Consider the following 23,612-nt stretch of genomic DNA (forward strand, 5'->3'; position numbering starts at 1 on the left):
CGCACACGAAGTCCCCACAAACCTGACCTTGGGTGGGCAGTGTACGGGCCTTCACAGGACCTTTTACCTGCCCCCATGCGCCTTACTGCAGGCTTCTGAGCACTACCCCAAGAAAGGCCCGTTCCTGCCGTGCGTGGGGACTGTCACGGTCACAGTTACAGAGCCCTCATCCTCATGGCTCACAGCGGGAGGATCGGAGGCACCCGGGGGGTGCAGCCAGCTTTCCTAGGGCTCCGAGGTTCGTAACGTGGCCATAGCGGGTGGGCGGGGGTGGTTTCATGGCCACATAGGGCCAGGCGATTGTGTCCAACTAAACAGTAGGGTTGAAGACCAAGAGCTCTTTCATCTTCACCAGAGACGCTGGGTGCCTTCACCATGCAGCCGGAGGTCTGGAGGTTGAGCCAGTCGGCCCTCTAGGAAGGAGCTTCTGTTCCAGGCTGTGAAACTCTGCTGTGTTGTGCTCCTGACTTACCAGCCACAGTTACCCAAATAGGCCATTTTAGCCCCATTTTTGAGCTAAAGAAACGGAGGCTAGCAGCAGTGCCGTAGCTTGCGCGCAGTCACACAACCAGTGTGGCCTAGAAGTTGAAGCCAGGTCTCCCGTCTCCCTGTGTCACGCTGTCTCTGAGGTGAGAGAGCATGGGGCCCTGGCCTGCTGTGTACTGAGACTGTGAGAAAACAGACCATTAGGCAGGAGGAGCACTGAAAGGCAGAGAGCTTGTCGCTTCCCAGGCCGGGGTCACCTGGAGTCACATACCGTCATCCTAGTCAGCGCATGAGGGCCCCACCAGCTCACCCTCCCATAGGACCTGTGTACTAGGGGTTCCAAGGGAGGGTACTGGCTGTCCCTCCTCGTCTGCGGGTGTCTGCTCTGGGCCATGCAGGGTCACACATCTGAGTGCACAGGCCTCTGGAAGCCCAAAGGCCTGGGACACCCTTTGCTTCCTGGGAGTGGCTGGGGAAGGCCAGGTGCAGCAGGCCGAGATCCTGGTCTGCTCACCGGTGGAGGTCCACACCTACCTCTGCCTGTTGTGGAAGAGAAGTGTGCCAGAGATGGCGTCAGGGGGTGTAGTGTGGAAGAGTGCATGCGTGTGTGTGTGGCTGTGTGCGTACAAGTGTGCACACCTGCGTGCTCACGTCCACCGCTCCTGCATGAAAGACTCACAGGATAAGGGTGATGTTCAGGAGACCACAACAGTAGGCATCCTTTCACCAAATTTTCAGAAATGTTTCCAGTCAAATCTGAGAAAATAAGTAAACATGGTCTCACTGTAAGGAGGTGTTAGTAAGGCCGTGGAGCCCCGGGTGGGGAGATCGGCCATGACACCTTGACTTCTTCATGGACACAGTGGCTGTGGCCTTGCTGAGCCCCCCTCATCTCAGTATGGAACATGGGCGGTATTTATCACAAAGGAGCATTTAGTTAAGAAACACCTGCCTCTTGTTTCTGCTCCTGTCAGCAATCGACAGTCTCTATTCAGCTGATTTCCTGTAGTATCCAGCTGCAAGCCTCCCCTTTACCACTTCTTACTGAGCAAGTTCCTGTGGGTGGGATTAGAATGTCGAGTTGGTTGCCTCTTGCAGCCACGATGTAGCTCACTGACGTAGTCTCCTTAGTTCCCTGACCTCAGAAAACAGGGCGTGAGTTCAGTGTGGGTTTCCAGAGAGTAACTCTCTTTAAAAATGAAGAATCGAAGGAACCTTGGAAGGAGACAACACAGGGATTGCTGATACGCTCTTTCCTGTCTTGGTGCCTCCCCCACCTCTTCATGGCCCTTCTGACAGCATGGTCGGCTGTTAGACTCACCGTTGACATTGGAGGCTAGGGATCCCACCTGAGCAGGAGTGGGACTGATTCTGGTGCCACTGAGACCTTGGGTCGCAGCCTCATGGGGACTGGGGCGGGAGGGGCCCACAGGGGCCTGTCTAGACTCTGGAGCAGCCTGACTTCCCACGGTCCTCCTATCTGCCCTGCACTGCCACCTGCCAGTCCTTGGTTAATGTTGTTCAAGGGAGAAAACTCCTGTTGAAAGAACTGTGTCCAAGAGCTAAATACAAGTTGATTTTAGATGATCAGTTTAAGTAACTATAAACTGATTTGCTTCAGTCGTGGTGTGTTAGGCTTGATTCTCTCTCAAGCACGTGGGAAGAATTTTATGATGTCTTTCCTCCGGTCAGAGAGTCACAAACTTGAAAGCCTTATCTTAGTCTGAGGGATCCTTAGTCAAGGGACCCATGAAGGCCCTGTGAGTTTGGGTTTTGCCCCATGAGTAATGGAGCATTATCAGGAGTTTCTAGAAATAGTTGTTATGGCTGCATTAGGTTTTTCTTATTACAAGAGTAATAAATGATACATGTTCATTGTAGAAAATACAAGTGAAAGTAAAAATAAAAGCAGAAATTTCACCCAGAGTTCATCACTCTTGACGTTTTTTATGTCCTTCGCTTCTTTTTTCCACGTACATATTTACAAAATGGTATATTATGTATGCTTTTGTGATGACTGCAGAGCCTCCCATTATGTGCGTCTGCCATATTTTATTTGTCCATTTTTCTTATGTTGGGTATTTCTAAAGTTTTTAAAGAATGGAGTGATAACGGTCAAATAGGTGTTTTTAAAACTACCCCAAAGGTTTGTGGAGTGTTACATTAGCTAAATTCGTCTTACTCTTTTTCCCCTAAGTACCAGCTGTTCTTTCTCCGTCTCCTTTCCTGCTGGGTGTTCTTTCCGTAAAGTTCTGAAATGAGAAAGTCTAGACTGTCTGGAGGGGGCTGGAGGACAAACCCCCGGTGTTTTCTGCTGAATTATTAACATTGCCAAGCCCTCTGCCGAATGAAGTAAGAGTTTCTCTTATCTTCCGTCTAGAGAGACTTGGTTTGAGAAATCCTGCTAAGCAACTGTTTCAATGATAAAACTAAGATTTGGGCGCCTGGGTGGCTCAGTTGATTGGGCGTCTGCCTTCGGCTCGGGTCGTGATCTCAGGGTCCTGGGATTGAGCCCCACATCGGGCTCCTCACTCAGTGGCAAGTCTGCTTCTCTCTCTCCCTTTGCCCCTCCCCCCGTTCTTGCATGCTCTCTCTCTCTCTCTTTTTCTCTCTCTCTCTCAAATAAAATCTTTTGAAAAATAAATAAATAAAACGAAGATTTGGCACTTTTTGCTGATGAAAAAAATGGTTCTTACAAAAGACTAAGGCAGAAACTGAGGGGGGAAAACACCTCCTACCTTCTCTTCTGATTGCTTTGGGACTCACTGTCCACACTGTCCACTGTCCACTCACTGTTGCCTGGGTCCTGCATGAGAGGCTTACTTTGGTACACATGTGGTTATCCAGGCTGCCCTGCTGTAGGACGTGGCTGAAAGGCAGAGGGCATCAGAGAGGCCTACCCACAGAGAGCATTGGCAAGCTCACTCCAGAGGCCCCAGGGACCTGCTGGCTTCCCTTGTCACCTCCCCTAGCCCTGGAGGGCGTGGAGGCACATCCACCTTCAGGCCCAGGGTAAGGGGGCTTTAAAGGAGAGCCCCTGCCCTTACAGCATGTGCAGTTTAGCTGAGGTTCAGTGACCCCATCTGTCAGGCAGGAACAATTGAATCCCAGATAGTGTGGCCAAGTGCTACTGGCGGAAAGGTTCCAGGGAAAAAAGGCCATGTTGCCTAGGAGATGTCCCTGGAGAGGGAGGGGTCAGTATGGGCCTGGGGGGTCCCTTGGGACCCAACATGACATATTCTGTGTGTGCCTCGCAGACATCTGGAGCAGGGGTACCGGGAAAGGCTGAGCCTCCTGCGGTCCGAGGTGGAGAGGGAACGTGAGCTGTTCTGGGAGCAGACCTGCAAGCAAAGGGCTGTGCTGGAGAAGGACCTGGAGCGCCTGCGCGCCGAGGAGGCCAGCCTCCGGGAAAAGCTGACCCTGGCCCTGAAGGTGGGTGGAGAGCAGTGTCTCCCCGGTCATCCTGCCCTGAATGACAGAAAGGAGGTTGCCTGAGGGTTCGTCCTCCCACACCCCACATTTTCCTTGTCAGGAACATGACTACCTCCGTGGTAGGGAAACTCCTGGTATTTCTAACTAAGGAACGTTGGCTGCAGCCACAGAGAGAGCACATTGCTCAGCCAAAGCAAAAACGGTCCTGGCTTTTCCACGAGAGGCATTGCCTCTTCCTTTTCTCTGGTCATGGGACAGCAGGACAGGTTGAGACCTTAGGGGCTCTCACTCTCTGCTTTGACTCAGGAGGATAGTGGTCAGGGAGGGTCAGCAGCAGCAGCCAGCTTTGCCGCACCCACCCATCCCCGAAGACCAGAGCATCTGTGGGGTCAGCAAAAGACCAAAACCTAAAGCCCACCCTGCTGGAGTCCTGGGTCTGTAGCCTGAAGGAAATGGGGTTTTCTGGGCTTTGGTGAATGTCCTGTGACCCACAGCCACCCTGCATTTGGTTCTATACAGTGAGGTGTCCCCTGGCCCCATGTCCACTGGTCCCTCCTGTGCTCCTGCCTTCCTCCTCCTCTCCTAACACGGAGCCTGCAGATTCTTTCCACATCTGCCTGGTCTCTGTCTCCCTGGGGGAGAAGCTGCGTCCTTGCCTGAACCGTGTTCTTACTGCTCTTCTCACGGGTTTCCCGTGTCTGTGGGTACTGCCTTCCTCCCCCGGGGGACATCTGAGCTGTGAGGGTGCTATTTCCAATCCCTCATTTAGACAACGGCTCAGAAAGGATTGCCCCCATCCTCTTCTCGTGTTACTCATGGCCTTCTTGAGCATTCAGGGCAGGAGAAGAAGGGGCAGTGGGGAAAGCGACAAGCACTGGTGAGGGGCTCTGTGGGGTTGGTCCCCAGCACGGCCTCCCCTGTGGGTGCCCAGGCAGTGAGTACCCGTCACATTGCATTTGCAGGGGTCTTCCTTGATTGTGAGTGCTGCTGGGAATAAGTCTCCGATGCAGAGGGGAGACCAGCTGCCCACAGCTCTGTCCTCCACTCCTAAAGCCCGGCAAACTGCTGGTTTGTGTCTTATAGGAAAACAGTCGGTTACAGAAGGAGATTATTGAAGTTGTGGAAAAGCTTTCGGAATCAGAGAAGCTGGTCCTGAAACTGCAGAATGACCTGGAGTTTGTGTTGAAGGACAAGGCAAGTCCTTTTGCCGATTCTGAGTCTCTGGGTCCTGGGTAAAAAGTGTCAGGGACTTGAAAAAGAATATGTAGGTGAGTGAATTCCGTTGTTTCCTACTACAATTCTAGAATGGAGAGAAAATCAGCAGGGCAGCTTTCCTTCCGTTCTCTTCCTGTTCGTGCCAGTGCAGGGGTACTGGTATGCCCTAGTGACACCATGGCTGTTGAACATTTAGTGACAGTGACGTCTGCACAGTCCCCTTTGATGGGTTCGCAGTGGGGAGGGGCACAAAGGAGAGCTCCCTGCCCATCTGGCCCTGCCCATCACCTCAAGTAAAGGAGGTCAGGAGAGGTGCTGCACAGAGAGGTCCAGACAGCTGAGGCAGGAGTGCACCCCAGGCTCCAGTTGGGAGTATGACCACCTTCCATAAATTCAGAGCATCCTGTGGCCTTGAGATCTTTTAAATGAGAGGAGGGAGGAGGAGAGGGATGGCAGGCTATACCTGGAGATGCTGAGCCTAGTGAGAGGAGCATGAGAGGGTGATAGCCCACATTCTACCTGGCCTGAGGTCCTGTCTGTCCTTTTCCTGTGTGGGTCTAACTTTTAGCTGGAGCCGCAGAGCACAGAGCTCCTGGCCCAGGAGGAGCGGTTCACGGAGGTCCTAAAGGAGTATGAACTCAAGTGCCGGGTACGTGCCCCATCCAGCCCCCTTTGCCATCCTGAGCCATCACATTGCCTTTGTCTTGCACTGGGGCCATTGCTCTTATCTTTGATGCATGGGACCTTCATGCACCCCTGCCCCACACCCCCAGCCCACTTTGCAGCAAGGGTGATGGTGCTGGGGAGGGTACTAAGAGTTTGGCCTTCCAGAGACCTCCTGGTGCCAGAAGGCCACGTAGCCCTCTTCTGGCCATGCCCGCTAAGAACGGGATATGGAGCCCATGAGATGGGTGGGTGGTGTAGGTCATCAGAGTCTGACTGGTTTAGACCTGGATAGTGGTGTGCAGACCTTATACTTTGCCCTCCTGCCTAGAAGTGGCCTGTCATTCATGGCAGGCCACATTCCTGGCCTCCGCATGCAGGGTAGTCCGGCACGTGTCAGCAGGAGTGCCCTTCTATGAGCAGAGCGGGTGGAGCCTACGTTCTACTGACGGGTCTCCAAGTCTCATGTTCCATAAGGAGAGGGGACCCAACTTGCCTACGTGGGGTCCGTGCTCAGCCCCACAGGGGCGGGCCAAGGTTGCTAGACTGGCACCAGTTCTGAAGGCCCCCTCAGTGTTTCCAGGCACCATGCGGTAGCCAAACCTACCAGGGGCTGTGCATTCAGTTAGAGACGCCACAGAGCAGGGCATAGGTGATGAACAGCGTCAGTGGTGCTAAAACATATCCTGACCCTGTTACGCTCTTACAATGACCAGGACCCCAACAGCTAAAATATTATTGTGTGAATTTAAGGGTCTATTACCAATTCAGTTCTTAATGATTTCCCTCCAAATTAAAGTCAGAAGTGACTTTGCTCCTGCTGCTCGTTGCTTTGACAACACCAGAGGCTAAAGGTGAGCGCGTGCGGTTCTGGAATGTGATGTGACCTGCCGCTTCCTGCCCGGTGCCCTTTCCTCCACGCCAAACCCCGAATACCAGGGTGCCCCTCTGAAAATCCTGTGTGTGGTCAGCTGCGGCAGCCTCCTCGTAAACCTCCGCCTGGACGCGTGCTGGGTCGGGGTTGGGGTCCGTCGTGGTGGCTGGATTGCAGTTACGTGGCATGTTTCCCGCCCCCTTTCAGCGTGTTGCCTTGACTTAGACCCTGTAACTAACCGTCAGCTAGTACCTTACTTCAGTGCGCTGGATCGCTCAAACACGCATAAACCCCATCTTTCCCTCACGGGGCTCTGTCACTTCAAGAGCTGTTACTCATTTCACTTCTGCTTCTTGACATTTGACTTTCTGAAACATCAGGAATATCGTACATATTAGTGTTAGTTGATCTGTTTATTTAGAAATTGGTCTTTCCATTTTTTGACTATTTTTCATTGTTCCAAACTTACATTTAGAGCATTAAAAAAACCTTTTTATTGGAAAATAATTTCTAATACGTGAAGTTACAAAAGTAAAAACGGTGACAGGGACACCTGGCTCCCCTTTGCCCGTATTCACCTGTACTTTTCGTCTGACTCCGTGTGCCCATTGCGTACTTGCTCACTTGTGTGCTGTGTGTGGATGTGAAGACACGGTGATTTTCTGAACATCTGAGTGGGGTTGGCGTGCGTCATGGGGCCACCCCGCCCCTCAGCGGTCAGTGCGCGTTTCTGAAGAGCAGGCTTCGTCCTGCAACCTTGCAGAGGGGTGCCGGGGCACCAGAGTTCATTGTTTTAAGTGTTCAGGAGTTTTGTCAGCTTCTTCTTAAACTTTTGATAGCTTGAAATCTGCTATGGTGGGAGTTACTTAGAAATGTGCACAGGATGTGCCGAAGTCAGAAGTCTGGGCTTTTCTCCTGAAGACCCAGCTCCCCGTTCTCCCTAACTGGCACACTTAGTAACTTATGCAATACCTTAACTCACGGAGCATATTTCAGTTTCATTAGTTGACCTAACGGTGTCCTTTAGAGCCTTGCCCCCTGAGGTACAGGACGCAGCGTAGGGTTAGATGCCGGGTTTAGCTGTCATGAAACATTCTGTTGTAGGCCATTCAGGCTGCTGTAACAAAAACGACATGGACTGGGGCTTTACGGACAAGAGATTTCGTTCGCAGGGTTCTCGAACCCGAGTGGTGAGTTACAGACAGAGACTGCCCCGGGGGAGCTGCCTCACAAGGTCACTGTATCTGTAGCGACAGGGAGATGGGACGGAGTAATTAAACACAGCCCAACAAGCCGGTGATGGGTAGTAAGGAGGGCACATATTGCATGGTGCACTGGGTGTTATACGCAACTAATGAATCATCGAGCCTTACATCGAAAACCGGGGATGTACTGTATGGTGACTAACATAATATAATAAAAAATCATTATAAAAATAAAAAAATAAATAAACACAGCCCAACAAGAAAGCAGGCTCCTTTTACGAGGGCTTGGGATGAATAGTCCGAGGGGGATTTTCGCATTACAATGAGGCTGAGGTGACTGTGGGTCACGTCTGGCACTTCTGATTCCTTGGTAGTCAGGCCTCCTCAAATGCTTCTTTTTCCTTTCCGGCAGTTTATTAGTTTGTTTCTAAAAGGTGAGATGGAGAGTTAGGCAGAAGCTTCTACTAGAAGTTTCCTGAGCTGGGGGGGGGCGGGGGCGTCAGGCCTGCCCGGTGTCTGGTGACAGCTCTTTTCCTGGGACAGAGGGAAAGCTGCCTTCAATGAGCTCTCTGGGGTCTCTCTCTCTCTCTCTCTTTTTAAATGATCATTTGCCTTTTATTTTTTTATAATAATTTTTATTATATTATGTTGGTCACCATACAGTACATCCCCGGTTTCTGATGTAAAGTTCCATGACTCATTAGTTCCGTCTAACACCCAGTGCACCATGCAGTACGTGCCCTCCTTAACACAAGGGCCCTGATTCCTTCATGAGGCTCTGCCCTCACGACCTGATTACCTCCCAAAGGCCCCGCCTTCAAAACCTTCACCTTGGGTGTGAGGATTTAACCTGCGAATTGGGGGTAGGGGAGGGCACATCCAGTCTAGAGGACTTTCCTACAGCTTTTGTCTCTGACGTGGGTATTTTTAAAGTGATATTTTAAAACATTCTTATTTTGTGTTTTCTCTGATACTTCCTTCGGGTTAGATTGAGATTGTGTGTTCTCAGCGGGACAGCATAGGTGATGTTAATTTTTGATCACCTGGTCAAGGTGTTGCCTGACTTCCTCGCTGTGTAATTACTGTTGTTCCTCCCATGCAAACTGACTAGCAGTCCGTGGGGAGACACATAAAGACCACAGAAACAGCTGCTCTTCATCAGAATTTTCCCTGGATTCAGTATCCATTTCAGTCCTTATCATGACAGTTGCCAAATGACGATTTCCCAAGCCCAGCACCCACTCCACACCCATCAGTTGACCCTTGGAATTCTCCCGTGAGCCAGAGGGGTCCCGCTTCTCTGCTCCGTTTGCTGCCAGAGCATCACCGCCTTTGGGCTGAGGGTGTTTTTACAGTCACTCTCCAGAGGTGGAGACAACCTTCAGCCTTCCCTGCAGGGCATCACCCAGCCTTCCCAAAGCCACTGCTCCACGTTTCCCTGCACCTTGTGACCAGGATATTAGCAAGGAAACCATGCTTTCCCTAATTGCCAGATCCTCTTCCTTCTTAACTATCATTTTAGCTTTTTGTCATTTCCTTCACTTCTCCGTCTCCATTTTCTTGGTGAGGCTGCCTTTGGTTAAAGGGGAGTGTAAAATGTTAATCCGAGTTCTCTGTGGTTTCATGTTTCTGCCGTTGCCTTGGGTGGACACTCGAATGGAGGAGCACGTCCTTGGTCAGAAACCCCAAATGCAGATTTTCCCTTTCTGCATTTGCACACTGTTACCGATGGAATGCTTGTGTGTCCCCAGATGCATATGTTGAAGCCTGTTCCTGCAATGTGCCGGCTTTAGGAGGTGGTAGGCCTTGGGGAGGCGGTTAGGTCATGGAGAGATTTATGTAAGGGATCCCAGAGAGCTCCCCCGTCCGTTCCACCATGGGAGGACACGGAAAAGGTGGCCGGCTACGAACCAGGAAGCCCTCACCAGACACTCAACCTGTCCGTACCTTGATCACGGACTTGTAACCTCCAGAATTATGAGAGCTAACTTTCTGTTCTTGATAACCCCTGTCTGTGGTATTTAGTTCTAGCAGCCCAAATGGACTGAGACACACACCAACCCCTGACTGATGTCCCCACTGTTGCCCGTCCCTAGGCGGTTCTTCATCCTACGTGTGTGTGTGTGTGTGTGGGTGTGGGTGTGGGTGTGCGCGCGCGCGCGTGCTTACTCCCGCCTAGCTTGTAGCCTCAGCCAGCCTGCTGGCGCCCCCTTCCGCTCCCATGCGCTGTTGAGGTCCCGCCCTCCCCTCAAACCCCTAGGACTGCAGGATTGCAGCAATGGACTTGTTGCCTTTCCTGGCTGGTGCAGTAGCACCTTGGGCACACATAGGCACCCCAAGTAAGTGTGAGTCCCAGTGCAAATAGGCGCCTGGCTCCGCAGCCCCGCCAGACACCCCCTGAGCGGAGCTGGGGCCCAGGAGGGTGCATGTCACCCTCATCAGTTAGAACTGGCTATGCTTCCTGCTGTGTCCTCAGAGCAGAGAAGTCTATGCGGCACTGCTGAATTTGCGGGATATTTTAAGTTTTCTCATAGGCACATTAAAAAATGAAAAGGAATAGGTGACATCAATTTTAATAACATTGTATTTAATTCAGTATATCTGCAGTGTTACCATTATATCCTTTTTTTTGGAATCCAGTCTTTGAAATTCAGTGTAGATTTTAGGCTACAGCACACCTCCATTCAGACTCACTGCACCTGAGGTGCTCGGTGGCCTATGCGGTGAGTGCTGCCTTCTTAGACATCCCAGGGCTAGAGCAGCAGTGACCACAGGCTGTGTCAGGAACCGGGGGGTGCACGCTCTGCTCTGCACACTTGTCCCGAAGCTCTAACGTACCACCCTGTCCTTTCCCCCCCCCCCCCAGAACTGCTTCCTCCATGGGGAACCTTGTATTTTTGTCTAGGAGATTCTGAACGAGGTACAATGACCCTGTGTGAATCTGTGCTTCTTGTAAGATCTGTGCAGAGCCTGTCCCTTCTCCCACGGCCTAGACCTGCCAAGGAGAGGCTCCTTCTCCAGGGGAGAAGCAGTCACAGGCCAGGCGCTGGCCTTCAGGAGCAGTTTTGGGAAGATGAGGTTTATTCAATGAGAGCTGCCAGGAGAGGAAACTCAAATAGGATTAAAAAACCAGAGAGGGATGTGGGGCCTTGTGGATGTGCCAGGGGCTGGTCCCCAAGTCCTCTCCTTGTGGCCTTGGCTGGCTTGGGCTTCCCCCAGAGGGAATATCCCAAAAGGAGAAGCTGGCTAAAAGCTGCACCCTTGGAAGAGGGGGCATCACTTCTGCCATCCTGCAGGTTGGGGCAGTCACAGGCCTGCTGGGGTTCCAGGGAAGGAGGACATAGACCCGGAGTCATGAGTGGACACGGCAACACACACAGCTGTGGTGTGTTAGCTGTGGGACCATCTGAGAAAGTGGTTATAAACTCTACCCTTTCTAGCCATTTAAACATCAGGTGACCAGGTGTGCTTGTGGAGATGTGTTTCTTTCACGTGTGGACAGAATTACACTGGTTGCAAATGAGACCCTTCCTTTGAAGCTTTCATGACCCCCAGGTCTCCCCACTTCCCCCAATGTGTGTGCTCACCCAAACACCATCCTTTCTGTTTAGTGTGGTCATCTTTGTTCTGTGGCCTTTGGTCTGAAGCACCTGGTGTCCTCTTGTCTCAGTAGCTGTAGAAAGAACCCTTTGCAGATTCAACAGCAGAAGAGGAAAGAATCCCAGGACGCATCCCGGGACATTGGTGCCTCACACCCACGTCACAACATCACTGTGCTCTTAAAGCACCTGGAGTTTCAGCTGTTGATGGTTCTCTGTATTTTCTACATTTCTGCTCGGTTTCCACTCCACTCTTTTTTTTCTGAGCCCCTTCTGTATATTGAGTACTCGAAAGTGGTGCAGCGTGCTAGAAAGTCTAGAAGTGGGCCCTGCTATTGTTTGGCTTACCTGTCCTTAGGAAACGGGAATGCAGTTTTAAGTGCCGTGTGCTGGGAAGTCAGGGCCTGACACCTGGCTGCTCTCTCGGTGGCCTGGCTCCACACTGCTCTTCTCCTCACCACTCTTCAGGCGGCCGCACAGGCTGCAGGGGGTGTCTGGCTGTACCCCACAGGACCTGCAGGACCGCAACGACGAGCTGCAGGCTGCACTGGAAGGCCTACGGGCACGACTGCCCCCAAGTTGGCATGGCCGGCCACATGCACAACCAGAGGAACAGCTGCTCCCTGGACACAGGCCAGCAGGTAGGAGCCCAGTCTTGGGAGGTGACAGGTTGTGTGCTCCTGCTGTGGGAGAGCAGAGCCTGGTGGCACTGGGTGTCTATCTTCCCCCACCGCATGAGCTTCCCCCTGGTCCGGAGGGACTCTGTAGGAGGGGGCGGCCAGCTGCCCAGCGTGTCAGGCTTCCAAGGGATCACATGCCCTTCAGACTGGCACATGTGGGAGAAGGACCTGTAACCCAAGGCCAGGGACAATACCCAGAGCCCCAAAGGAGGTAGGGGAGGGGAAGCGTTCACCATTTGGGTAGAATGGTGAAGGTTATGATGACCTGGTCATGACCTCAAGACAGGCATGTCCTAGTGGGCCTCTTGGGTCGTGGGGAGGATCCAGAGAGATGCCCTAGGGTGAGCGTTCAGCATGGGTCGGACATAGTCATCTAAGGAGGGAGGAGGGAGAGGCTGGGAGCGAGCAGGGTGGTGGGTGGTGGTCTCCCAGCTCCGCTCAGAGCATGACGTCTGGTCTTGGGTCTGTGACAGCTCTCAGAGAAGGAAGGTGAATGTGTAAAATGTGTCAGGGATCCTGGTAACTCACAGAGGCCTCATGTGGACTCCAGCAGACAGGGCTGATGTTTACTCCCTGGCTGGTGTGGAAAGGGTCAAGGTGGGCTGCAGCTGTGGCACCCTGGAAGGACCAGCTCCACCCGCCTGTGCATGGCACTGATGTTCAGGGAGTTACTTGACAAAGACCAGCACTTCATGCTCCGTGACTCTTCAGCCCGTGAGGTTTGGGACAAGCTCCAAGCACCAAGACGCCCAGTGCCCTGTATTTAAGCGTTAGTGGCTCCTTCTAGAGACAGAATTGGGGGGCAGGGTTCAGATGCCACAGCTGTCCTTCAGGTTTCCATGGTCCTTCTGGAGGACAGGGTGGGTTTGGCTGATTGCCACCTTTCCTGGCAGTTGCATGGTGTGGGCACTATACAAATTCACATGTTGCATGTGGTTCCATGTGCACCGCTGCTGGTGGGGGGCCTGTGGGGACCACCAGGACTGCCCTGCCCCCAGCCACCTGGCTGCCTCCACTGACCGTGTACCACGGCAGAGTCAGCCCCTCAGAGAGCGTCTTGTTCTCATCTGCAACCCTGAGAGCACTCAGAGCTCCCATATTGTCCTGAAATTGTTTACTTAATAAAACGGGGGGAAAGGGGCACCTGGGTGGCTCAGTTGGTTAAAACTTGATTTCAGCTCAGGTCATGATCTCAGGGTCATGAGATTGAGCCCTGCATTGGGCTCTGCTCTCAGCATGGAGTCTGCTTGAGATTCTTTCCCTCTTCCTCCACCCCTCCCCCTGTACATAGTGTCTCGCTCTCTCTCAAAGAAAATAAATCAAATCTTTAAAAAAAATAGAATACAGTTTGTACCTAAGAGAGCCAAGATGGGAGCCAAGTGGGGCTTTCTGTGCACTGGGTCCAGCTTGCTCAGTCCCTTAAGGGGACCCCCTCATAGCACCTTCTTTACTGGAGTCTGATGACTTCCTAGACCTCCAGCCCTGCCTGCACTCAGCTGGGAGGTGCTGGGGCCCAGCCAGCACACTGGACAGCGCCACATCCCCAGATAGTGTTACACATGGCCCAGTGTGCAGCCTGGCCGCAGGGAAGGGGGAGATGATTGCTATCTCCCTTTGTCCCTGGAGGAGTGTGGGATGCACAGAGCATGGGACCCTTGTCAAGAGCTACCAACCGTGACCCAGGGAGCAGCAGAGCTAGGGACCTGTACCTTGTGTGGCCCTTGTCCAGAACACCTTGGACTGTGGCACCAGAAAGCAGCCCCAGCCTCTGTGTCATCACTGATCCCCCCACCAGGGCCCTTTCTCTTCCCCTTTGCCCCCCACCGCCCTCCATCTGAACACAGAAGTTCCGTCAGCCCCTTCAAAGGAGGAGGAGTCTACTGCCACAGGGGGGTGTTGGCGGAAGGGCTGTGTTGGTCATGGAGGCCGCACCATCAGTGCTTCCAGCTGGAGCCACTCCTGCCAGGTGCCGTTCACCTGGGCCTACTCGGCCAGAACCAGGTGGCAGCTCTGGTTTACAGGGCAGGGGCTGCTTGCTTTCCCAAGGTGCTTATCCTGACTTCTTTCAGCTCCATGGCCCTCACTCTGTCATTTTTTTCATGGCAAATTGTTACGGGGGGTGTCACCTCCCTTCACTTTCCCAGCCCCAGACCAGCACAAAACCCGAACAGTGGCCCAAACTCACATTCTGAGTCAGCTCTTTGGCATGTTGCTCAGTAGCACCAGNNATGCCTGGTGCCCCAGCGGTGCTTGTGGTTCCACAGGAGCCTTGCAGTGAGCTGCAAGGACATCTGACATCGTCAGTGGGGAGAATCCTCTGGGACGAGGGGTCATTCGTGCCTTCTTCCCTGTGCTCTGTCAGAACTTTGGCTCCATGAGCATTTACTATGCCTAACATACTTGTTCAGAACCCATGTTATTATCATGTCACAGTAAGTAACATAAAGCTTCCACGAAAAGGGCAGAGCTAGAATAAAAAGCCTGAAGAAATAAGGCTCATAGTTCCGCGTCATAAAGCACTGACTGCCTCAGGTCACACTTGTGTCTCGGTTTTCCTAGTTCCTCTGTGTGCCTGGCATCACTGGGGAACAGAATTCAGTAAACGTACCATGTACAGCATCTTTTAGGGAATCCGAGGGCCTGACAGATCTCACAGGGAGTCTCCTGGTTACGTCTTTGAGTAACGTGTGTTCTGGCAAAGACTCGGAATGCTGATTTCTAAAGAGTTCCTACCTTGAGCTCAGCCTAGTAGATTGCTTGTGGAAACCCATGAGGGTTGGCTCTCTCTGCCAGCACCGCATTCTTCTTGCAGAAAGGGCCCATGGAGGGTTGTGCGTGGTCAGGGGCACGGTGGAAGAAGACGTGCTGGCCAAATGTCGGATCGGAGGGCTAGGAATGGCCCACGGCATCCTCGGCAGGACATAAATGGGATGTCTCCTTGTTTGCAGGCATCGTCTCATTTGTTGGTGATTCCATTCCTGTGAGTTTAGAAACGGAGATAATGATGGAGCAGGTGAAGGAACACTGCCAAGACCTCAAGATCCAGCTGGAGACCAAGGTCAGGGGGAGTGACGGTGGCCGCAGGGACACAGAGGAGCTTCCTGCCGCACGCTGGAAAACTTCCCTTGGCTATGCATGTTTCCCCATGCACGTGTGCACCCCTTAGGAAGACCGCTCAGGGGACAGGAGATTGTGGGGAAATGTAAATAAAATGAGCATTCTGCCTTACACCTTCTTTGGAAGAAGGCAGGAGATAGGAATGACCAGTAAAGGGAGGGAACAAGGTTATGTGTACCCAAGTGTCACGGGGGTCACACTGAGGCCAGACCTCCCTGCCCATTCTACCATCAGGGAATCATAGCTCCCGTCTGTGTTCTAAACTGATGCGACCCTGGGATTGCCCTTTGTGGGGTACTCCGTGGCCTTGTGGCCAGGACCCTGTCTTAGACGAACTTGTCTTCTGCTCCGTTAGCAGGTCGTGGTGGGGTTTTGTTAAGGCACATGTCCACAATTTGTCTCCGCTATTTGTTATCGGGCATAAGAGTAGCAGCAAGGTGGGACTGCCTGTCCTGTGCTTGTGCCTCTGGGCTCCCTGGAGGCATTAGCTGGACACTCCTACAGTGGCCATGCCCTGGGGGCCGGAGGATGTTCAGAGCCACCCACTAGTCTCGTGAAGGCCACCATCTGCTCTCCGGATGGCCTGGCCAGGCGCCTGGCCCAGCGTGATCCCAGCCTTCGTTCGCCACTGCTGGACCTGCCTCCTGGGGCCCTTGTGAAGGTTATGGGAGACGACAGAAGCCTGAGGCCTCACTGCCCTGGGAGAGGCTCCACTGCCCTTAGCGCTGCTCTCTCCTTTCACAGGCCTGTGCACTTCTTTGGGTCTGGGCCACCATTCTTTGGGTGTCGTGCCAAGAAATCTGGTATTTCTGTGTTGTGTTGTCCAGTAAGTCGTTTTCAGGACATTCTGATCGACACTGGTCACATTTCTCTTTTCAGGTAAATTCCTATGAAAGGGAAATGGAGGTGATGAGAAGGGACTTCACAAAGGAGAGGGAGGAGATGCAGCAGGCCTTTAGGCTTGAGGTCCATGTGCTGGAGAGCCAGAGGGCTGACCTGGAGCTGCTGCTCGGGAAGTCTCAGGAGCTCATCCGAGGTCTGCAGGACCAGCTCCAGCAGGTGGCCCGTGGCCCTCCGCCGGAGAGGGCAGGGTTGGGGCGGTGCTGCGTGCAGGCGCTGTCGGGCCCGGCCGGGCGGCTGGCCCACGAGCAGGACCCACTGGAGCAGGAGCAGCGCCAGAGGCACCGGAGCGAGCTGCAGCGAGTCAGGTCAGGAGCTGCATCCTTTCAGGATCTTCGTCTAGCGGTTCTTGCCAAGAACCCAGATTTGAAATTGCATCAGGCAGACTGCTCAGAATCATAGTGCTTGCTAACGGGGTACTCTTTCTCGGGGCAGGTAGGTGACCGTTGAAGGAACGGATCAGGGGCACCTGGGTGGCTCAGTGAAGTGTCAGACTCTTGGTTTGGCTCAGGTCATGACCTCAGGCACGCAGGATTGAGTCCCGCATCAGGGTCCTTGCTCAGTGCTGTCTGCTTGAGATTCTGTCTTTCTCTTTTCCCCTCCCTGCGCTCACTCCCTTTCCCCCCCTAAATAATAGATAAATAAAATCTTTTTTAAAAAAAAGAAAGAACAGGTCATCAGGTAAGGATTGTCCCTTTGTATTAAGAATATGTGTTAACTAGAGCTTAGGAGTTAAAATTCCTTGTAGAATTTTGCCTCACACTTGCAAAGGGTGGTATGTTCTTCCTTGAATGTCTCATTCTAATTTTCTGGGACAGGGTATTACAGCACATGAGCAGATGGAGAAAAGGTCTAAAACCCCTGAAACAATGGGAAGGACAAGTAATTTGGGTTGGTGGGATTCTTGGAAAGGCCAAATGTATGACAAAGGAGTGGAAAGCTGGGATATGGCGTTTTGTGTCCCACAGTGTCATAGTTACATGAGAAATCCCATGTGTCCGTTCCTTATCGAGTGGGTCTGACTTGGCAGAGTGAGTGACTAGTTATTTTAGTCATGGTGCTGGTCAGTCAGCCTCTCTGTGTCCTGTGGGGAGTCTTGGACCCACCCAGCTCAGGAGGGGATGACCACCCCCAGCATATGTTGACCCAGGGCTGAGTGGGTGGCTCACAGTGGAGGGGCCCACTGCACTGTGCTCCTCACAGAGGGGCTGTGTAGGGCTTGGTGGGGTTCAGCGTTGGAGCTCAGTGCATGTGGCCTCAGTTACCCCCTGATGGCAGGATGTCGACAACCTTTATGTAGGGACCATGCCCTCCAACTTGGGTGGGGTACGCTCTCCCTTTTGGCTCAATGACTGGAGGTAGCCTGAGTACGCGGGATGTGCTGTGAATGAACTAGACTGCCCCCCAAGTCTGTGGGTGTGCCTTCCTCCCTGTACTCCAGATGATACCAGTGGAGGGGCCCCGGGCCCTCGGGGGCTGACAGAAACTGTCACTCTCCTGTGGGATGATAAAAGTCACTTTTAAGTCGTGAGCTTCCTTTGAGCTTTAAGTTATTTTCTCTTAAACTCCGGAGCTGTGTTGAGGGACTTGACCCAAGTCCCTCTAGACCCCCCTGGCAGCAGATGGGCCGGTGCAGGGCAGCCCCTTCCACCAGCCTGTGCCATTCATCTGGGGGGTCTGCTTGCTGCTCACAGTCCGTCCTCAGGCTGGAGCTAGAGCCATATCTGGCCACGCGTCCTGTTCTCAGGCAGGTGCCAGCCAGGAACAGAGAACGTGTCCTTAGTGCCCTCACCTCGGCTGGGACTGCATTCTCCCAGGGCTGTGAAGGCCTGCTGCCCAGCAACTTACCGAATTTTCAAGGGTAGCTTTAACTGTGGGTGAGATTCACACATCTCACTAAAGTTTTAGACCAGCACTGTCCTTGGTACTTCCTGTGATGGGGTACACGTCCTGTGTCTTCTGTGTCCATGATGGCAGCCACCAGCCACATGCCCTGGACATGCGACCTGCGTGACTCCGGTACTGAATTTTTATCCTATTTAGTTATAATCAACTTATACTTAACAGTCATATGTGTGAATGGTTTCGTGTCAGCTTCTGTGTACAGAACCCAACCCCACTGAGGGCAGATCCTCCGACAGACGCACTGTGGAGGGTCCTGGGCACAGATGGAGCGCTGGCGTGCATGGGGGGTGAGAGGACAGAGCAGGCCAGGCAGAGGAGGTCCGTGGTCAGGACAAGAGGAGCCCGTGAGGAGGCCTTTCCAACCCCGGGGTCGGACTGGACCTGGAGCTGTGTCCACAGTGCCTGTGATGTGCTCTGTTTCTGTAGGAAAGAGGCCGAAGTTGTGCTGGACTACGAGCGCTCAAGGATGGAAGCCCAGCAGGCTGCCCACTGTAAGCACTTAGCACTGCAGCCTCAACAGAAGGAAGAGGTGCTGCAGAGGCCCCCGCTGCAAGCCCACGAGGTGACAGAGCAGCATGACCAGGAGAAGGGCGGAGGGAGGGCAGGGGGAAGGGGATGCCCCTGCACTGGGGAAGTCAGCAGCTGAAGCTGCAGGAGCTGGTAGGCAAGGAACAGGCAGAGTTTTGGAAGTCCCCTGCCCTGGAGCAGGAGAGGCTGGAGCTCGCCTGTAGGAAGCAAGTGGGAAGGCTTGTAGGGGAAACAGATATGCTGTGGGCCTGTTTGAGGGATGGGCCAGCAGTGGCACATCGTGAGCAGGGGGGTTCAGGGGGCCCCATGCCCCTGTGTGCAGGCAGGAGGGAACAGCGACTGGTCTGGCTGGAACATGGTGATGGGTGTGGCTGTGGGCAAGCCAGGTGCAGGGATGTGCCAGGCCAGCACCTGTGCCATGTGGATGCCAGGCAGAGCCCAACCCCAGCTCCTGTCCTGGCCCGCAGAGGGCCCTTGGAGAGCCTCGGCCTCAGAGAGGAAGGTCAGCGTGTGCTTGCTGCCGAAGAGGTGGCTTCTGCTCCCCCCGAGAAGTGGGCACAGGTGCACCCACATAGGATGGACAGGAGAGTGGTTCTGGAGGAGCCAGTGCCTCCTGCCGGTGGCTCAGCTGGTCTGAGCCAGACTGAAGCCCAGGAGCTGCTCTGGGGAGCAGAAGGAGATGTCTCACCAGCTCAGCCCCCGACACTGGGCAGAGGAGAGACTGAGAGGTACCTGGCTGTTCTTGAGTGAGCCGGGCACCTGAGTGGGGGGCTGGCCCCCACAGGGAGCCAAGGGCAGGCCGTGGAGGAGCGGGGCCAGCATGGGAAGAGCACCCTGGAGCAGGGGCTGTAGCACAGCAGGGACAAGGCCAAGGAGGGCACCTTGCTGTCCCAACCCCACTTCACTGGCCCCCAGGTGGCCGGGCAGGAGCAGCTCGAGGCCCTGTGGGAAGAAGAGGCCAACACGGCCCTGGAGAAAGAGAAGAACGACATGAAAACCAAACTTCTGCAGCTGGAAGATATCGTTCAGGCTCTTGAGAAAGAAGCAGATTCAAGAGAAAATAACAGGTTTGGTTTCTACCCATTCTTAGAATGTCGGGCTACCCCCTCTAACCTGTCACCTCCGGCTCCACTGCATGGGCCTGCTCACAGCTGCTGATGGGGATTACGTAACCCTCATGCCTGTGCAGGGGTCATAGGCCCGACCCTGGTCATCCCACAGGTTACCACATGCCCAATGAGTGTGTGAGGGCAGGGCTGACCATTCTGGGCAACCCAGCTGGCCTTGGCCCCTGCTCTTTTCCTTAGGAAGTTCTTGCTGGTCTCATAAGGACAAAGACAGACTGCTTGGAGCCCTGCTTCAGTTCTGGGTCGCCTGAGCCCCCTTCTTCTGCCTTTGAGCAGAACCCACTACTTTGCTCCGCCAGCATGTATGCCAGGCACTGTCCTTGAACTGCAAGTTCCTGAGCTTTCTGAGCAGAGCAACAGAGGAGGCGGTCCAGCCCAGGGACCTCCTGGGAGGCTGGGGGTGGGGCATGAGTGCCCAGGGGGGTTCAAGATGCTGCTGCAGTTGATGCCTTCAGGGGAAGCCTCAAGCGAGGGAGGTGACCTGGGGATGTTGGTCTGTGGGCCAAGTTCAGAGAGTGCATCCAGGCCCTCCTCCTTCCCAGGGTCCCCTGGGGGACTTAGACTGGCACAGTGTCTTTCTCAGAAACCCAGAATTCTAGAAACCCGGCTTTTCCAGATGCTGTAGCACATGGCCTTAGCTGTTTTCTGGCTCCTCAGGAATGGAAGGCTGCCCTGGGAGATGTAGTGGGTACTGGCACGCCAGGCGCAGGCGTGTGATATGGCTTGTGCTTTGCGTGCAGTGTCATTGGTCCCGTGAGCCCCTGCCCAGCACACCTGTGTGGGGCCCACTTCTGGTGGAGGTGGGGACTCTGTGAGGTATTGTGTCACTTGTCAAGTAGGTGATGCCAGCTCCCCACAGACACAGCTCTGACCTGGAGTGTGATCACAGGTGTGTGGTGAGACCTACAGTCCGGCTCAGGCATCAGCTCCTGCTGTCTGGGTGACCACGGGCAGTTAGCTTCATTGAGAAAAAACATTATGTGGGATCCACGTGAAACCAAAACGAAGACATGTCAAGGTACCACCCAGCGTAAGAAAAAACATTAGCATAGCTAGAAGCCTCCTAGGCACCAGGCCTCCTCACCTCCCAGAAGTGCCATTACTTGACGTCCCCGCCTCTTATGTGGGTGTCTCTAAACCACAGGGCACCTGGTTTGTGGTGGCCTGACTTCTAAGTCTCGTCGCCCGCGAAGCGCAGAGGGTGCCGTGCCCCCAGAGGGCACGGAGCATGACGTGAATGTTGAACACGCACTTGCTCTCCGGGGTGCTCCGTAGCAAGTCCCTGACACACACGGGCTGGTGTTTGGGGTATTGGGCCCCGCGGACACACCGTGGGTTCTGTTCTGTGCGAGTCGGTGGCTCGGGCATGTACAAGGAGGGGCCTTAGGCACAGAGCCGCCAGCATCTGGGGTCTCACTCTCTGCCTGTTGACCCCCCAAGTAAAGCCACGATTGTAGTCTCAGGAGGGTCTTCACGCCCTGACAGTGTGTGGGATCGCATGCAGGGTGCAAACGGGTTCGTGGCTTTCAGCCTGTGGAGTTGGCGCCGTGCTTCCTGCGTGTCCCGGTGTCAGGAAGAAACGTGCTGCTGTGTTTCAAATATGAGGCCGTGCTGCTGAGACTGTGTACATTTTCCAGGGACACGTGCACGGATGGTGAAAGCCTGAGGGAATATATAGAAATGACCAGCCCAAATTCAAGCTGGTAGTTTCCTGGGAGGGGAGGTGTTCAGGTCTGGGAAGGTGGAGGAGGACCTGAGGCAGGAGCAGGCTTTGCAGGTTGGAGGTCTTTGCAGAACAAGGAGATGGCTGTGCAGAGGGGACCGTGGATGGGAGCCGGCTCTTGTGGGCATGGGGAGGCCTTTTGGGGGGCAGGCTGCTGGGGTCCTGAGCCGGGGAACTGTGGAAACATGCTCTCGCTCAGCCAGGGAAAAAACCGAGAAGAGCGGATTGCAGGGGTTGTAGAGTGGGTGCGTAGAAGGAGGTGGGTGGAGGGTAGGGGGATGGTGGCTACTGCAGCTGTCCAGGCAAGAAGTGACGGTTGCTGGGGACCAGAATGATAGCCTCAGAGGTGCAGGAAGTCGACTGACAAGAGTGTGGAGGAGTGTGGAGGCCAAGCCGATGGCTTACAGGAGGATAGGATTTTCACAGGGAGGTTGGAAGTGGGTCACAGAGCAATTGGAGAACTCCAAGAAGTGGGGAGGGCAGGATTCAGTTACACTTGGGGAGCCTGTGGTGTCTCCTGTGGAGTGAGGTAGGTAGTCGAGGAAGGACCCCCCCAGAGGAAGGGGAAACCAAGGAGCTGTGTCTTTAGGGGAAGAATCCTGCAAGGAGAGAGGAGCACTTGTCTCCAGAGCCCTTGAGAGGCCAAGTCACATGAGACCTGCAGTCTGAAGGAGTCCGCTGCTCTCAGCAACATGCAGGTGCCCCGTGAGCCCACCGGCATGCCTCACTCCCAAGCTGGCCGAATTCATGCACGGTCACCTCTCCTATTGCTGTTTTGCTCTATACACAATTCCACATACATCCTTTTTAAATTCTTTCCGAATCATTGGAGATAATTTCAGACATTATGACACTTTACTGCTAAGTGTTTCAACATGCTATTTTGTAAGAACAAGGATGTTCTCCTGCATATCCATAGTATTGTTACCACACATGGGAAGTTTAATTTGAATGCACTGCTATTTTTAATTTGCACTCCACTTCCAGATTTTGCCAGTTGTTTCAATATGTTCTTTTTTTAAATGTTTTTTTATTATATTATGTTAGTCACCGTACAGCACATCCCCGGTTTCCGATGTAAAGTTCGATGATTCATTAGTTGCGCATAACACCCAGTGCACCATGCAATACGTGCCCTCCTTACTACCCATCACCAGCCTACCCCATTCCCCCACCCCCCTCCCCTCTGAGGCCCTCAGTTTGTTTCCCAGAGTCCATTGTCTCTCGTGCTTCATTCCCCCTTCAGTATGTTCTTTATAGATTGTTCACCGACCCCAGATCTAATCAAGGGTTGTGGTATGCATGTAGTTATCGTATCTCTTTAATATGCTTTAAGAGTATATCAGTCTTTTTAAATTAGTTTTCTGTCAGTGGATATTGACTTTTTTAATCATGGCAAAGTATACGTAATGTAAAATTGACCATTTTAACCACATAATTTAGTGGCATTAAACATGCACAACGTGTAACTGTCACCACTTTCTACTTCTAAAACTTTCTCACCATTCCAGGTAGAAACTCTGTATCTATTAAACAATAATTAATGCTAGTGTTTTGTTAGGATTTTAGCATCAATATTGGTGAAGGATATTGGTCTATAGTTTTCCTGTAAGAGTTTGAGAAGGATTAGCATTTCCTTCTTTAAATGTTTGGTAGGGGGTGCCTGGGTGGCTCAGTCAGTTGAGCGTCCGACTCTTTGTTTCAGCTCAGGTCATGATCTCAGGGTCATGGGATCAAGCCCAGAGTTGGGTCTGCGTTCAGTGGGGAGTCTGCTTAAGACTCTCTCTCCCTCTCCTTTTTTTTTTTTTTTTAAGATTTTATTTATTTATTCGACAGAGAGAGAGACAGCCAGCGAGAGAGGGAACACAAGCAGGGGGAGTGGGAGAGGAAGAAGCAGGCTCCCAGTGGAGGAGCCTGAGGCGGGGCTCGATCCCATAACGCCAGGATCACATCCTGAGCCGAAGGCAGACGCTTAACCGCTGTGCCACCCAGGCGCCCCTCTCCCTCTGCTTCTGCCCCCTCCCCATGCTCACAAGTGTGCATACGCTCACTCTCTCTCTCTCTCTTTCTGTGTAAAATAAATAAATCTTTAAAAAAAAATAAAAATAAAGGGGCGCCTGGGTGGCTCAGTCGTTAAGCATCTGCCTTTGGCTCAGGG

The 23,612-nt window shown here is 53.3% G+C and overlaps 1 protein-coding gene across 2 annotated transcripts in view; it reads left to right on the forward strand.

Annotated features, from left to right (window-relative positions):
* The window catches only part of NINL (ninein like), a 168,895-nt gene that overhangs the window by 117,281 nt on the left and 28,002 nt on the right, over positions 1-23,612 (forward strand). For both annotated transcript variants that reach the window (XM_040620946.1, XM_040620947.1), the window contains exons 11-18: positions 3,744-3,918; positions 5,002-5,112; positions 5,702-5,782; positions 11,986-12,115; positions 15,103-15,212; positions 16,151-16,479; positions 18,503-18,638; positions 19,520-19,671. In XM_040620946.1, the coding sequence (XP_040476880.1) occupies positions 3,744-3,918; positions 5,002-5,112; positions 5,702-5,782; positions 11,986-12,115; positions 15,103-15,212; positions 16,151-16,479; positions 18,503-18,638; positions 19,520-19,671 (1,224 nt within the window). The remainder of the gene's footprint in view (positions 1-3,743; positions 3,919-5,001; positions 5,113-5,701; positions 5,783-11,985; positions 12,116-15,102; positions 15,213-16,150; positions 16,480-18,502; positions 18,639-19,519; positions 19,672-23,612) is intronic.

The sequence above is a fragment of the Ursus maritimus genome, unplaced genomic scaffold (assembly GCF_017311325.1).
Source record: "Ursus maritimus isolate PB19 unplaced genomic scaffold, ASM1731132v1 scaffold_38, whole genome shotgun sequence".
In the NCBI taxonomy this organism is placed as follows: Eukaryota; Metazoa; Chordata; class Mammalia; order Carnivora; family Ursidae; genus Ursus; species Ursus maritimus.